Source organism: Melospiza melodia, chromosome 3, assembly GCF_035770615.1.
Source record: "Melospiza melodia melodia isolate bMelMel2 chromosome 3, bMelMel2.pri, whole genome shotgun sequence".
In the NCBI taxonomy this organism is placed as follows: domain Eukaryota; kingdom Metazoa; phylum Chordata; class Aves; order Passeriformes; family Passerellidae; genus Melospiza; species Melospiza melodia.
In genome coordinates, this window is record NC_086196.1 from 103,311,645 (window position 1) to 103,327,778 (window position 16,134).

The 16,134-nt window shown below is 51.7% G+C and overlaps 1 protein-coding gene across 6 annotated transcripts in view; it reads left to right on the forward strand.

Annotated features, from left to right (window-relative positions):
• The window catches only part of SLC8A1 (solute carrier family 8 member A1), a 123,691-nt gene extending 109,153 nt beyond the window's left edge, over positions 1-14,538 (forward strand). For 2 of the 6 annotated variants that reach the window (XM_063152384.1, XM_063152385.1), the window contains 9 exons: positions 356-462; positions 2,987-3,007; positions 3,736-3,753; positions 3,863-3,877; positions 4,449-4,517; positions 5,336-5,466; positions 6,083-6,182; positions 9,703-9,978; positions 12,027-14,538. In XM_063152384.1, coding sequence (XP_063008454.1) covers positions 356-462; positions 2,987-3,007; positions 3,736-3,753; positions 3,863-3,877; positions 4,449-4,517; positions 5,336-5,466; positions 6,083-6,182; positions 9,703-9,978; positions 12,027-12,403 — 1,114 coding nt within the window. In that variant the 3' untranslated portion in view covers positions 12,404-14,538. Of the gene's footprint in view, positions 1-355; positions 463-805; positions 910-2,986; positions 3,008-3,735; positions 3,754-3,862; positions 3,878-4,448; positions 4,518-5,335; positions 5,467-6,082; positions 6,183-9,702; positions 9,979-12,026 lie in introns of all 6 variants that reach the window. The other 4 variants (XM_063152386.1, XM_063152387.1, XM_063152388.1 and 1 more) reach the window with 4 other exon arrangements.
• Positions 14,539-16,134: the final 1,596 nt, after the last annotated feature.

Genomic DNA, 16,134 nt, shown 5'->3' on the forward strand with positions numbered 1-16,134 from the left:
GCTGTTCTACACCACAGGTTTTTGGAAAGGGACATGTCTTGTCAAGACATCTCTGGGGAAGGTTGGCCCAGCCTGGCCATGCCAGGGAGGATGGCACCTGCAGACTGCTGGTGCTCTGTGGTCCATGCCCATCCTGAGACAAGCTTGGCCTATTGGCTCCTGCCCTTTGCTTTTGACTGTGCTGTCCCTCCAGCCTGTGCCACCAAAACCACTGTTTTCTGTCCACAGCCCCCTTTTCCTGCTCTTTCCACCTTCCTCCTCTACCTTCTTCTCCTTCTCCTGTTCTGCTCCCTGTTTCTCCTCCTCCCTTTTCCCTCCTTACTCTTGAATCTCTATTTCTTCTTCTCTGTTCCAGCAAAACGATATCAATCAAGGTGATAGATGATGAGGAGTATGAGAAAAACAAGACCTTCTACCTAGAGATCGGGGAGCCCCGGCTGGTGGAGATGAGTGAGAAGAAAGGTGGGGGATGTGCTCCGGGGCTGAGCCCAGCCTGTGTGTCCCTGTCTGGCTCACTCATGTCTGGCACCTGCAACACCGAGCTCACATCCCCGGTGCCTATGGAAAAGGGCAGGAGCAAGGCCACTCCCTGTCCCCCTGAGCACAGCCTGTCCCCAGGCCAGCAAGGCATGACCTGGGCCAGGTGGTGAGGATGCTCCTGCCCTTCCCCATATGCCCCAAAGCGGGGATGTGCAGCCCCTTTCCTCCATCCAACCATCTCTGTCACCACAGCACCCGGGCGGACGTGACCTGCATGTGTGTGCGATGCCAATCATGTGTTTGCCTCTGTCTTGTGTTCCCACAGGAAATTCATTACCCTTAGAGTACTTGACCGTGAGGAGTATGAGAAAGAGTGCAGTTTCTTCCTTGTGCTTGGGGACCCGGTGTGGCTACGACGAGGAGTGAAAGGTGTGAGAGTAAAACCAGACCAGCTCTCGAGGCGCTGCCGCTTTCTCTGTGTCTCCCTACTCTCACACTCCTTTCTCCTCGCACTTTTGGCCGTTTTGCCCTCCCTCCTCTGAAGCTTGGCCGCTGCACCTTTTTGCTCTGTTTTCTTCCCTCTTTCGTTTGGAGAGGACTCCATCCCAGCCCAGGGAGCGAGGAGTGCTCCTGGCACACCCCGGAGCAGGAGCATCACCAGCCCCCAGAGACATTTTGGGAGTGCTGCCCTGCTGTGCCTTCATTTAATCCAAGAGAACATCCAGCCTCGACAAGTAAAAAGGGCAGCGCTGCATCATTTTTATCAGAAGATAAAACAGCTTTCACTTGAGATAAAATGCATGGCCAGAGCAGTAATTTTAGCCTTTTTATACTGGCACTAGGATCCGAAAATAGACGAAAATCACAGCCCAAGTAGGTAATATCATGAGATGCAATCAGTTTAGGTAAATCAGGTTATGCTCAAATGAAGTTTCATGGCTCTGCATTGGATAATAGCTTCTCACAGGAATAATAAAAACAATTTCCTCTTTCATCACATTTCTAAACCAAATGCCAAACTTCCCAAAAAGACAGAGTTCACCTATTTTCCCATGCTGTTTTTTTTCTACTAGAAAATTAAATGAGGATTAATGGCAACAGCTGGTTCTGCACACTACTGGTGGCTGAGCAAGGAGCAGTTTTAGAGTTACTTAAGAGATGGACCATTATTAAAGCCTCTGCAGAAGATTCGGTCTGTGTGCCTTGGAGCTGCTTTCTAGTTTCTGGGACATCAGCTCTCCCTCCAGCAGGCATTGGGCTGTAATATTTCTTTGATCAGAATAGAGATGGCCCTCAGTGGTCCCCACACTGAGTGGGAGCGCGTTCCTCTTCAGCTCAGGTGCTAAGTCAGCTGCATCATCCCCTCCATCAGTTTCCCTGATGGTTTACGTGACTACCTAACAAAAGCTGGGCTAAAAAATCAGACACTGGCATGACTCAGGCACTGCAGGTGGAGTCTGTGTCATTAAATGGTGCTGGTGGCATCTGTGGAGCATGGACAGTACAGCCAGGATTAAGTTACACATGGAGGACTCAACTCAACAGCTCCGTCCTTGCCTACAGGGGCCAGTGTGGGCTCAGCCTTGCAAGTCCTGCAAGTCCAGCAGGAGCAAACATGCTTTCCAGATCCAAGGTTTAAAAATTGTGGCCCCAGCTCTGAAGATCCCAGATGAAATTTTTATCTAAAAATAAAATGAAAAAATTTCTTTTCTTCCTGGTCACAAAGATAACCGGGGAAACCTGAGAGAAGCTCAGGCTTGCCGGCTCACTAAGTGGAAGGCAAGACAAAACTTTAAAGGACTATTTAAAGCAGCTATTTGCTGCTTTGGTCATGCAATTTTAAATATTTTTTTCTTTTAAACTTGTTTATTTGTACTTGGTTTGGTACAAGAAGCAGCGAGGCAGGAAGAGCAGTACAGCAGTATGCTCAGAGAGACAAGGGCATCTCAGAAATGTCACCCCTGGGCTGTGGTGGGGCCCAAGAGCCACCAGGGCACTAAGGGAGAGGCTTTTTCTTTTATTTTGGATATCTAAAATATTAAGCAAGAAGACCCTTGAGCCAAGCCTTGCCACAGACTTTTCTTCTCTCATTGTCTGTGCCAAAAGTGCAGCTGCCACCGGAGCCATTGCTCCCCATCAGGCAGCTGGAGGAGGTCAAAGCCAGTAGCTGCTGCACATGGGACATCTTGTGTCCCCCCCCGGGGCAGAACTGCCTCTGAGACCAATGGAAGATCTTGCACATACAATTCAAAAGGGAAAAATGAATTTTTTGGAGTGTGTCTTCTAATCCCATATACACCTCATGTTTGCAGTGGTTTTTATTTTAAATCCACAATCCCATGAAACATTTCTGTTTAGTGTCTTTCTCTTAACACTAATGGTATCCTGCAGCTTTACAGATCTGAAATCTCTGCCCTGGGATCTGGTGTCTTTCTGTGGATATTCCTTTTGATTTCATTATTCATTTACTTTTCTTCTTCTGTGTTTGTCTCTGTCTCCTTCACAGCCCTGTTGTTGAATGAGCTTGGTAAGCGCATTCATTTTTCCTTTCCATTTTTCTGGTTTGCATATCTTTGGAAGACAGTCGATTTTGCTTGATGTTTTTCTTTGCTCACAGCATTCTCTTTTAGCGGGGTCAGCACTGTTTAAGCAAGCTCAGGTACCTAATGCCCCATCTTTCCTTAGAGTAGAGCCCCAAAGTCACCAATATTAAGAGGTGGTGCAAGCAGCATTTTTGGGGGGGTGGTGCTGTTACAGCCAGAGTAAACCAGCCAGCACCCCGAGATACAAACCTGTGCCACACAAATGAACCCATCACCTCTAAACTGGTGTGGCAAAACAGGATTTCCTGGTGACTGGGAGATGCTTGTGGCTGGACAGGAAAGTTGGCCAATCCTTTACAAACTTTACCTCCTGTCTTGGGGAGACTTAGAGCCTGAGAAACTTTTGAATTTCCTTGCTGGCCACCTCCAAGGTAGGGCAGCTGGGGAGTGGGCATCCTCATTCCCCACACACCTGCAGCCCCAGGACAGATTTCACACTATCCACAGCATATATCAGAGACCAAGGGGTGGCAGCTTGCAGATGTGGGTTAAAAAGCCTGTGTTCAGGTTTCCCCACACTATCCCTGGGGTGTGTGCTGGGGAGCAGACCCCATGTCCACAGTGGGGCAGGGAAGTCTTTGTTCACGAGCAAATGCTAATCCTCATTTATTCTCTCTCTCTTTCCCTTTTTCTCATTTTTTGTTTCGTCTAGGTGGCTTCACCATCACAGGTATGGATTTCTACTCTTCCCCTGTCCCCCTGTTCCTTTCTCTTAATGGCCATATGCTCACCCTGTTCTTTCCTCTTGGTTTCCTCTTTGCTTTTGTTCTGTCCTGGAGGGAAACTCCGCTATGGTAAGCAGGCGCGGCCTGCCAGGCCCAGCCAGTCCTGCTAACCCTGTGTGCTCCCACAGAGTGCTCTGCCTGCCTCACACACCTAACCCAGCCTCAGGGAGGGTCATCTGTCACCCCCCAAGCCACAGATCACCTGTCTCCGTGTCTTGGAGCAGGGTGCGCTTCTCCATTTGGTCCAGCTGTCCCCTCCCTGCGCACAGGGCTCTTTCCTCACTTCCCAGGCCCAAGCGCTGCAGGAAGGGCAGGACCCATGGCTCCTCTGGCATGAGCAAGCCAAGCTTCCCTCCCTCAGCTGAACAACACAGGACAAGAAGGTCCTGCATCCCACACATTGCTTCTCAAGAGCCCTGGAAACATAATTGAGATTTAGGAGGCTCTGGCTCCAAGGTGGGTCTCTTTGGCCTGCAGGAGGGGAGAAGGGCTCCGTGCCCCCTGAGCAGACAAGGGGCATCCAGCAAGGGAGCAGCACTAACCCCGTGTGACATAAGAGTGGAGTTTACTAACTGCACGGGGACAGCTTGTAGAGTGTGTGCAGTCCCCCCTGCTGATCTCCTGCTGATCACTTTAATAGGCAAACCTGTCTTCAGGAAGGTCCAGGCTAGAGATCATCCTCTTCCTTGCACCGTGGTCTCCATCCAAGGTACCTGTGGTGTGGCACCATGTCAGTCTCACATGGACTGACTGGGGTGTTTGCCTACTGACAGATTAACTCCAGTCCTTTTTAGCCCTGACGTTCTCCTGCCCATCCCTCAGGTGGACTGGAAGGGAGTTCAGTGGGGTCTGCACAAGGGACAGTGACAAAGGACATGCTGCCTGCAGTCCCCATGACCCAGAGGTCACACAGATGACAGCGGAGGTGCAGACCTGCTTCACTGATCTTGTAGTCCCTCTGCTGCCTCCTCTTTTAGGGTTTGGAGCCAGGCATTGGCCTGTGGATGGCTCCTTACATCTGTGCTCTTCCCTCCAGCCCCGCCATCACTGCAGGCGTTGGCTGCCAGTCCCCTCTCCAAGGCAAAGGCCTGCTCAGAAAGAGGCAGAGCCAAGATTTCATCTGTGTCTCAGCCCAGGAGCTGCTGACAGAGCTCTCTTGCTGTAACAGGCTGGTGGAATTGCCCTGACTATACCTCAGTGCTGACCTGGACTGCTGGGGAATGGAGCAGCCTTAGTGCTGATCTTTCCCCTTCCCAGCAGCCCAGTGGCAGAGGCAGCAGTTAATTACCAAGCAATAAGATATTCCCCAGCCCCAGGATGAGCAGGACTCCTCTGAGGTTGGATGAGTCGCAGACCTCTTGGTAGCATTCCATACAGCTATCCTGTCTGTTGCTTCATGAACTCCTTCTCCACTGTTCTGTCGCTCACGCTCCCACCTGGAAGCCTCCTGACCTCCCCCTCTGACAGGAGGCCAAATCCAGAGTGCCCAGCTGGGCCTGCTTCACCCACAGGCTCTTTGCTTTGCAGAGGAGAACGAGGAAAAGCAGCCCCTGACCAGCAAGGAGGAGGAAGAGCGTCGGATCGCAGAGATGGGGCGCCCAGTCCTGGGGGAGCACACCAAACTCGAGATCATCATTGAGGAATCCTATGAGTTCAAGGTACTGTTCACATCCTGCATCCCTGTTCTTCTTCCCCCTCCTCCTTCTGGGTTTGTGCAGCACTGAGAGGCACATGGTGATGGTATAGGAGCAAAGCAAGGCAGTGCATGGAATCACACAGGAAACAGGAGCTGGGGTCCCAAATGCTGCAAGTTGCTTTAAAACATGACCCTGCTCTCACAGTGAGTTCTACACACTGCTCCTACTTACAGGCAGCCTTGAGAGAGCCCCAAGCCCAACACTCCCAGTGCAAAGGGCTGATAACCCCAAATGCAAGTAATGGTTGTGTGGCTCAGCTGCTGTGGATGCATGTGCCAGGCCAAGAGCTGAAAACTGCCCATTTCATTATCTTCTCCATTTCTCTGTAGTATAAAAATATAACAGACCACCCTTACTGTGGCTCTGAGAGGGTTTAAACTCCCATCCATGAGCAGCTTTCCTAAGGTCTTTTTTAGCAGCAGCAAAAGGAATTGCAAATACTTACATTTGGGTCTCTTGAACTTAAAATCTGCTGAGCTTGTTCCATCATAAACACATACCCATAAACAGTGGCACTGGTGGGCTTTAGCCCTGTATCTCCAGCCCCTAATTCTGTGCTCTGCATCTCCCTCCACAGAACACGGTGGACAAGCTCATTAAGAAGACGAACCTGGCCCTGGTGGTTGGCACAAACAGCTGGAGGGAGCAGTTTATTGAGGCCATTACTGTCAGCGCGGGTGAGTTTGGGCCGCAGCTCCAGGTGAATTACGATCACCCTCGCCTCAGCTGCATCACTAACACAGGCTGTAGTGGAGCAGCAGGAGGCAAAGCAGGTGGCAGAGTTATTTACAGCTTCTGCATAAATAAGGCAGCTGATTAAAGCCTTTTGTGAGGGCACCTTGTCTCATGTGTAGGAAACCTTCTGCGTGAAGCGTGTCTGTAGCACCAGGCAGAGCAACACCTTGGCTGGTAGCAGACGGCAGAGGGGGGAAAAGTCAGTTCAGTGGGAGAGATCTGGGAGGAGAACACAGTGTGGAAATTCAGAGTGGCATAAATAAGGCTGGTGTGAAGCAACAGTGCTCCCCTTCCCGGGTTCTCCCTGTACCTCTGTGGTGAGGATAACGCAGTAGTGAGGGTGCAAACCCTGAAGGCAGTCACTCTCTCTGAGCCAAAATTCTCCCTTGACACGCCCTGCCTTCTGGAACTCCTGCTGCCACAGCCAGCTGTGGCTGGAGGATTATGGCTCAGCAGCCCAATAGCTGCAGCAGCACATCATATCTCTGGTTGAACCAGATCCTGTGTGATCTTATCTTCCCTCCCTTGGAGAATTGCCTTTCCCTCAAACGCCTTATTGTGCCATTCTCGCAGGTGCCACTGCCATGTTTACCAGTACAGGATATATTATCATTCCCATACATGTGGAAGAAGGAAGAAAGAAAGAAGGTCTCCTCCAGATGTTGTTTTAACAGCTGGAAACTCTGTTACTTACTGGCTGGATGCTACAATCCCAGAGCCCAGCCTGGGCTGTGTGTGCGCACATTAGGGCAAAATCAACCAGCTTAAATTAAATCCCTGGGGAAGGCAATTACCTCTCATCTGGCTAATTGTGCACTGAAGTGCATGGGGGAGCGCTCAGCTTCCTACCTCTAACTCTGCTATACAAGGTAACCTCTGCCCAGCACCAGGTAATTAAAAATGATGGCAGTACCATTTGCCCTCTGCCTCTGGAAAACAAGGGCAGGACACTGTGCAGCAGCTTTCTCTTCAGATTGTGATCCCTCTCTTGTAGCACAGTTCTTCTCAGAGCCTCCAGGCAAGAGCCTCCCATTATTTTGTATTCAGCATGAACTTATCATGCAAGACAATCCTTGCTGCAGGTTTTGTAGCTAATATGGCTAAACTAATCTATGCCAGAACCAATTATGTAATTGCATCCCATGTTAAAGCAAAGATAGTCACTGATGGTTGGATCCCATTTCTGTGACACATGTAAAGACTGCAGTTATGTTGCCCCCCATATCTGGAATATACAGCCATGATCAGAGCTAACAGATGATTAACAAGCATTTAATAAATGGGATGTATTTTGGTGGACATGAGCTGTCCCTTGCAGTTGTGGATCTCAGTAGCAGTTTGTCTCTGAGCTCTGGAGGTACCCAGGCTTTAGCTCCTCAGGCTTTGTGCCAGATAAGTTAAAATGCCTTAAACACTGGAGGTTGGGTTTGAGTTTTTCCCCCACAGCTCACTCTGGATACCAGGTGAAAGTCCCCCGTCACCACTTCAAAATGTAACATCCCAGCTGAGAAAAGAAACATTAAACCCCCATTTCCCACCCAATGATCAACCCAAGGCAGTGTTTGCAGGGGGATGGAGCAGAGGAAGGTGAGGTCTGTGGAAGGGCAGTGCAGGTGCAGACAGGGCTGTGCCACACTGTGCTGTGCCATTCTGGGCTGTCCAGAGCCTGTCACTCAGCTCCTTTAGTCTGCTCTCAAAAGCTATAAAGCTTCTGCTGCAGCAAAAAAAATTCTGGGGCTTGCAGGCCTGTTTCTAACTGCACCCCTGGTCACCATACTGTGTTTCAAGTCAACTCCACAAGATCTGGCCAGCTCTTCAAAACAGAGACATCATGGCTGCGTAACAAAATGACAGGCAGATCTAGATGAGTGTTATGACAGTGTCATTCATGTTCATTTTTCAGTCTGTTTTATCATCTCCATAAAGATTCAGGTCCATAGCAGTCCTGGTGCTTCCCTGAGCTTGGCAGAGGATTGCAGTACCTGCTGCAGAATTACAGCTCGAGCACAGCATGGTGTATCCTGCCATTAGCAGCTTTTGCACATTGAGGGAAAACACAGGCCAACATAGGCTTTCCAGGCTGGAAAACTGCTCCTTATCTTCACAACAGTGCACAGGAATGGGTATTTATATCTGCCAAAACAATAACACTGATTAGCTGCTGTTTCTACCATAGTGAGTTTGAAGCTCCAGAGCTTGCATCTTTCCCTTGCTAAGGAGATTCTTTCAACAGCCATGCAGGGAGACCTGGTGATCCACATCCTTGAGAGGAAGATAAAAAGCATCAAAGACGTGGAAAATTACCAGACAAAATGCAAGGGATGTCTTTAGCACGACTTAGCCTTGGAATCCTGAACATTTGTGACTTAGAAACTCATCCTTGTTCCTTAAGGGCAGCAGGAAAGCTCCCACTGGCTTAGTTGGAAAAGTGTCACCTCCCCTTCAAGTCTGGGAGTGGTTCCAGTGTGAGCAGGAGGAGTTTTTGACCATGCCCCAGCAGTGATGTTGTGCACCGTGCCAGGCTGGGGAAGCCCCACATTTTCCATGCAGCTTGCCCGTGGCACAGGCTGGCCAGCAGGCTCTCCAGAGAGCTCCTCAGAGCTGCAGGAGCCAGGCAAGGGGCCACCAGCCCCAAGGGGCTCCCTGGTGGGGTCACCCCCACCCTGTGGGGACTCCCTGCAGGCTGGATGCCAAAGGCTTTTGCAGAGACAGGTGAGGTGCCAATGCCTGGAGCAGGAAAGGCAGTTCCCACCGACCCAGGAGAGACCAGACATGAAGGAATGGGCAACCAGAGCTTATAGAGAAGCACGTGAAGGGGCAGGGAAATGCAGCAGGGAAGCACAGCCAGCAGTGATTGAGCAGGGAGGCTTTAGAGCAGGCAAAAATCCATCACTTGATCCCGGTTTGCAGCAGAGGTAAGGTGAAGCACCAGAGCAGCTCAGCACCATCAAAGCCGGCTGCCTTTCCAGAGAGTTGGAAGCAGTTGCAGGCACTTGTGGAAAGCAGCTCAGAGCAGCTCAGAAGGGGCTTCCCTGTGGGACTCTCCACAAAGCAGGAGTTGCTCTTGGTGGGTTTGCCTGCCCAGTCAGCTCCAGCCAGCACAAGCTTGGCTTTTTCCCACTCCTTCTGGGGGAAGAGCTCTTGAGCAGGAGCTGAGTCCCAGAAAGCAACTGATGGTTAAACTCAGGCAGAGGTGCCAGCACGAGGCTCTGCATTTTCTGAAGTGCAGGTTGTTTTTTTCAACCATTGCCTGTGGGGTGTGTCTCTGTGCTGTGGAAAGGGGCAAGGAAAGGCCATCGAGCCACTCTGATGATTGCTCAGAAAATAAGATATTTGGAAGTCAAGGCCTTCCAGGGCCCACATCATGAGACACAGCATTTTGGGGACTGCAGTTTGCACAGGAGCTTTGCCCAGCATCTCCCAGGATGAGCAGACCTGATCAGGCACTGCTGTTTTCTCCAGGGGAAGACGACGATGACGATGAATGTGGGGAGGAGAAGCTGCCCTCCTGCTTTGACTACGTGATGCACTTTCTGACCGTCTTCTGGAAGGTCCTTTTTGCCTTCGTGCCCCCGACAGACTACTGGAATGGCTGGGCTTGCTTCGTTGTCTCCATCCTCATGATTGGCCTCCTGACAGCCTTCATTGGCGACCTGGCATCCCACTTTGGCTGCACCATTGGCCTGAAGGACTCGGTCACTGCCGTCGTGTTTGTCGCCCTGGGGACATCGGTGCCAGGTAAGCACAGCCACGGGCTTTGTTCTGGGGCTGGGGCTGGGGCTGGGGCTGTGCTCTGCAGGATCCCAAAGCACAGGTTTGAGATATAGATGGAAATTGTTTTGCAGTCTCAGATGGGCTGAAGGATAGAACCAGGATCCACATCCAGGATGTGGATTCAGTCCCATGGGAATTATTTCAAGGCCCATCCCACTGCAAAGACTGTGAAGTATCTATTTCTGTGGGCAGCCTCCCTGGTATCCACTTTCAGAGTTGGAATTGGTCTTCAGTTAAAATGCTGCCAACATTGGCAGTCCTGCATTTTAAGCATCTGCTGCTTTCACCTTGCTCCTGGGGGAATTAAGTGTGAGTCTGTACTCAGGGCACACTTTCCAGCATGGACACCTTTGTGTGAGACCAGGTTCAGATGGATCAAGGTGAGGTTGCTGAGCTGGGGGAGCTGCTTGAAATGCAGCTTGTGAAGCTCTGTGGATTCCCATGTCAGCGTGTGCCTTTCACTCACCCTTCTCCCATGGGCTGTGCTGGGCAGGCAGAGCCTGATTTCTGGACAAGGAGCTCTGACCCACCCCACCATCCTTTGCATCAGTCACACCTTCCCTCACCACCTTCAAATTTCCAGTTACTGGCACCCAGATGCTCAAAGATCCTGAAATTGTCCTAATGCTAGCAAAGGCCAAGAAGCAGCAGAACCAAGAGAGAACAGATCTAGGGCAAGGAACAGAAGAAGGAGCATTTTTTAGACCTCTGGCAGTAGAGGCTTTAGCAGAAGGTTTGCAGAGCTTCTTCACATGTTTGACAGTGAAAATCTTCCCTCCTGCTTTGGCTGGCATAAGGTGGCATTTAAGCAGCTCTTTTTTAGAATACATTGGGCTACTCTTGTTTCAGTTGGCTCCCAGGCCATGCTGTGTTAGCTGGGTGCTGGTTGGGCTCCTTCAGCCCTGTTTTCCAGGAGATGGGCAGGCACCAGAGGAGGGTGCACAGAAATCAGCACTGACAGGGACCTTCTCTGCATTGAAAGCAGAATCTGCAGCTCAAACTTGCAGAAGTGCATGTGGTTGTTTCTATACTCAGCTCTTCTCCCCCAGTGGCGGCTGCAGAGCCATGGAGGCATCAGCACTGTCCGTCAAGTCTGTCACTGCACCGTGATCAAGGCCTTTTCCTTCCCTTAGGTGCATTTCCATGACAGTTTGTTGTTTTTTTTTTAATGAAGCAGACTTTTGATTTCTTTGCTGCAAATGGACCCTCTCACTGTGTTTCTATGTGCCCATCCCCTCCTGTTCCATGGAGCTGGATCTTTGTGCCAGGCTGCACTTTGCCATCTCACCTTAGAGCCAGGTGGGGAGGAACAGAAAGCAAATTCTGTAGAATATAAAAACGTGAAATATGACCTTGTTGTTTTCTTTTCCTGGGCCACACTGGGCTGCCTGTACCTAAGGGGATCTGGGAGGGCAGATATGTTCAGGACTCACCTTCTCATTGTTAGCTGGGAGTGCTCACCTGAACCAACCTACGGGCTAACCCCTCCTGCTCTTCCTTCCCTCTGCAGATCCAGAGTGGGTTTGGATGTAAAATCAGCCCCTCCCTGTGGTGCAGAGCAGTGTCATGCTGGTCTGCCTAACAGAAGGTTTTCCATTGAAATGGTCAGCCAAGTTTTATCACTGGTATTAAAGCTGGCAGAGCGCCTGGGCGAGCAAGCACCCACCCACACAGTTTTTCTTCCCAAGGGATGGAGGATGACCTGGTTTACCAAGGTGTCAGGGCCTGCACAAGGCACTGGACTTCAGGGAGGCAAAAGGTGCTAGAGGCCATACTGGGGGAAGCTCTGTATTTCTGACCATTGAGATTCCCCCCTGTGCATTTCCAGACCCTGATGATCCAAGAGGAGTCAGATGGTCCCCTGCTTCCCTGGGATTTCCATTAGAAGGGGCTGTACCCTATCCCCTTACCCATTATTTTCTTTCTCCAGGTGTTGCCATTGACATTTGCCCCCAAGCTGCCCTCTTTTCCTGGGTGTTTCCTGAGGGTTTCTCCCCATCTTTCCTTTGCAGACACATTTGCCAGCAAAGTAGCAGCAACGCAGGACCAGTACGCGGACGCGTCCATCGGGAACGTCACCGGGAGCAACGCCGTGAACGTTTTCCTGGGCATCGGGGTGGCCTGGTCCATCGCGGCCATCTACCACGCGGCGCACGGACAAGCCTTCCAAGTGTCCCCTGGCACACTGGCCTTCTCCGTCACCCTCTTCACCATTTTTGCTTTTATCAGTGTGGGAGTGCTGCTCTACCGGCGGAGACCCGAGATCGGAGGTGAGCTGGGCGGGCCGCGGACTTCCAAGCTGCTCACATCCTCACTCTTTATCCTCCTCTGGCTCTTGTACATATTCTTCTCATCTCTGGAAGCCTACTGCCACATAAAGGGCTTCTAAAGGGACAATCAGAGATAGTAAATATGTGTATATCTATATATATCTATATAGAGCGATATATAGGTATAGATATAGATATAAAGCTGTGTATAATGAACAGAGAAAGAATAAAAGAGATTTGCCATGTTCACACACCTGCTGATGGAAAGCGGCTTTGGAGCATCCTTTGAACTAGGCAGGACCCCAAAGCCAGCAGGACCCCTCCCCAGGCAGCGGCCCCAGCCAGGAGCCAGGGGCAGGGCCCTGTCTGCAGCTCGACCAACAGGAGCGGCCGATGGCCACCGAGCCCCATCCATGGCTGACTCCCACCCGCTGGCCCCAGGAAGACGGATGAGAAGGCGACCGGGGCGCGCCGGTGTGAGCAAGGCCAGAGTAGCTGGTGAGAAACAGAGCAGTGGGCAAGGGAAGGAGAGGAGAGCAAGGGTTCTGATCTCCCACCGCATCCAGCTGCCTTCGCCACCCGGGAACAGGCCCTCTGGCCCTGCTGGAGAGGAGCGAGAGACCGAACTGAAGACAAGGGGAAACTGGGAGCTTTCTAAGGATAGAACACAAACCGTTTTCGTCATTGCTTTGGGGTTGGTTTTTTTGTTTCGTTCTGGCGTGTGTACAACTAGCATTTCCCACCCACATGCCCCTCACCTTTCCCTGTCCGTGCTTTGGGGGTGCACAGCCGCAGCCTCGTGTCCCGTGTCCCAAGCCGAGGCCGCGCGGAGCGGCGGGAGCCTTCCTCCCACTCCTCCGCCTCCTCGGGCATGCTGTCGTGGTACTTGTAACATTTGCATGAATGAAATGAAATCTATCTGTATATAGCATCCTATAGCGATAGTCCTTCCAACCATGTGGGTTGAGCATTGCAGATTACAAGCGTTTTCTTTTCACTGGGTTTTATTTATTTTTAGTTAGTTCGGTTTTGCCATAGGGTTTTGCTCGTTTGTTTGTTTGTTTCCTCTTAGCGGGGGTGGAAAGGATGGAAAGCTGTCCCCACTCACTGCTCGCGGCATGGCTCCATGAGAAGCAATAACAGCCATGCAGTTGTAGGTTTTCAGGGGAGGAAAACCCACACCCCAGAGCCTTCAGGGGTGTCCAGGGATGTCCTTCAGGCTCTGTCCAGCTGATGTGCTGAAGCCAGTGTGAGGCCTCCTCTGCCCACAGGAGGTGTTACACAGGGTCCCAGGGCGTGGGGTGAGCAGTCTGAGGGGAGCAAGCTTGGCTGACTCCCAGCACCCCACATGCTTCTGCCTTTTGAGTCAGTGGCTGCCTCAAAGCCCTTGGCCCCCTGCTATTGCCTGTACCCCCAGAGGTGTAGTGACAGCCCCTGTTTCTGAGTGTTAAGCCATCAGGACCGGTCCCCAAAGCTGGTCCTTCCCCACAGCCATTTGGAGGCAGGGCTGAAGGGCCGTACGAGATCTCCCACTCCACTGAGCGTGACCAGGACGCATCCCCCAGGAAAAGGTCGTGTTTTGCACTCTCCAAATCCCAAGTCACTGGACAGGATGAGACAGGGAGGTGTGACTCTGTGACTCAGCATCACCCCCTGGTGCCAGGAGTGCAGGCTGGGATTGAGAGCTGAGCCAGGGAAATGTGGGTGTAGAGCTCCCCAGGGCGCAGACACTGGGCACTGGTGTTGAGAGATGTCTCCTGACCCACTGCCCTTTGCCAGGCTTCCTGACATTCCAGCCAGGCAAACTCCCAGCCTGCATGCCCATGGTGAGCTCTTCACACTCAGCTGAAAACCATGTCTGATGCTTGTACCATAACCAGCTGGCTGGGGGTATTTGTACTCATCTTGAACTATCTGTGGAAATTTTAATTAACCTGCTGTAAGATTTTCTCTAGGAATATGAAGTTGTGGTTTTTGGGTTTTTTTTCTTCTCGAGCCTTTTTTCACTTTTGATTTGTTTTGGGGTTTTTCTTTTTTGTTTCTCATTGTTTTGGGGGAAAAATCAAACACAGGTGCAGGTTGTCAGGTTTATGATTACCTTTATGTACAATGATTTCATTTTCATCTGTTTGGCTTCATTTTTTTTTTGTGTGTATTGCCCACCACTATAGGCAGTGAGTCCACTAATTGTGATGATCCTTATCAATGGTACACAATGCACAGAGAAATAAAGTTTGTAATGATTCCTGATGGATCCAGTACTGCTCCTGCATATTCTCTATGGAAAACCCTTCTCTCCCCTCCAGCTGTTTTCATCGTAGCCATTTCTCCTTGACTCATTGGTTTGCCTTCCCTGTGTTTCCGCCTCTGGCAGGGGCAGTGGTGCCTTGGCACGGCCGCCCCTGCCCCATCCCATGCCCTTCCTCCCTCTCCATCTCCATGGTGCCTCAGGCTCGGTGTGTGCTGCGCTACAGCCACGGCTCACAGCCTGCTCCACTCTCAGGGAGAGGCAGGAAACCACCCAGGGACAAAGGTGCAGGGCAGCCCACCCTGCTGGGGCCAGCAGCTGCCCCTGTGCTGGGTTAAGCCCTGCCCTAGGCTGGGGGAGAGCCGTGGGGGTGCCCCCAAGGTACCAAGCAGCCCTTTCTGCTTGTGTCCTCTATAGAACTGCTCCTGCTCTCACTACAGCCTCACAGTGACCTGTGAGGGTTAAACCACGAGCTAACCATGAGGGAGAATGCAAGAGGTGCATTGCCAGGGCCGGGTCCATGGGTGCCAAAGCAGATCTGGGGCACCCCACGAGGCTGGGCTGCTCTCAGGAGGTGCCTGCCCAAGCCCCAGCCCAGGTGCCATGGGCCATTTCAGACCCATCTGTGCCTCCACACAGCTCAGCCAGCACTGAGGAGCAGAAAAGTCTCCCCATGGCCAGGGATGTTGCTCCTCCCTGTGTTTCATCCAGCATCTGTTGAGCTGTCCCCAGATAAACCCTCCCTGCAATGCCTGGGAGGTCCTGCTCTGACAGCTGAACTCAAACACCAGCCCTGGAGATGGGCCCCAGGCAAGCACTGCCTTCAACATTCCCAGCAGAGAGCACGGCCAGCAATGTCCATGAGCTTCTCCCGGGCAGTGCACTGTGAAAGCAAAGCAGCTCCTCTGACCCAGTAATTGCATCTGCTGAAAGGTGATGTGGGTGTTTTCCCCTCATCATTTGCTTCTTCAGAATGAATTGCCTTCGCTGAAGTAATTAACAAGTGAAATGGGACTTCTGTGGCCACTCAGGTTAGCAGACAGTAAATAACTCTGCTGCTCATGGAGCTTTCCAAAGGGAATGATGGAGCAGTGCTTGCTGAGGCACCAGCAGGGCTGAACACCAGCCCTGTTCATGCAGTTGCCCTCTGCCAGCTGTGTGCTTTGGGCATCTTTACCAAGGCTGTGCCCAGTGTGACCTGAGTGTGCCCAGTGTGACCTGAGTGCGCCCAGTGGCTCGTGGAGGGGTCACAGGGAGCAGCCAGGGGAAGCAGTGCTCCCAAGGGTGCCAGGCCTGCTCTTCTGCACAGTCTCCTCTTCAAACCACACTCTCCAAAGGCGGAAGAGAGCTGCCCTCCCTGAGAAGACACTGGCTGGCAGTGCTGGGAGGCAGCAGGAGGAAGCACATCCCCGGCACAGTCACGCCTTGTCACAGCTCAGCTCCCTGGATCTCCTGTCCAATGCCAAAACTCTCCCATCTCTTCCTTGTCCAGCCTCCCACCCTTGCCTCCACAGGGAGAGCATCGAGCACCTCTGGTACAGGGCTGGGTTTATGGATGTTGCCAGAAGCAGCAGCTCAAACCCTCGGCCTCCATCCATTTCC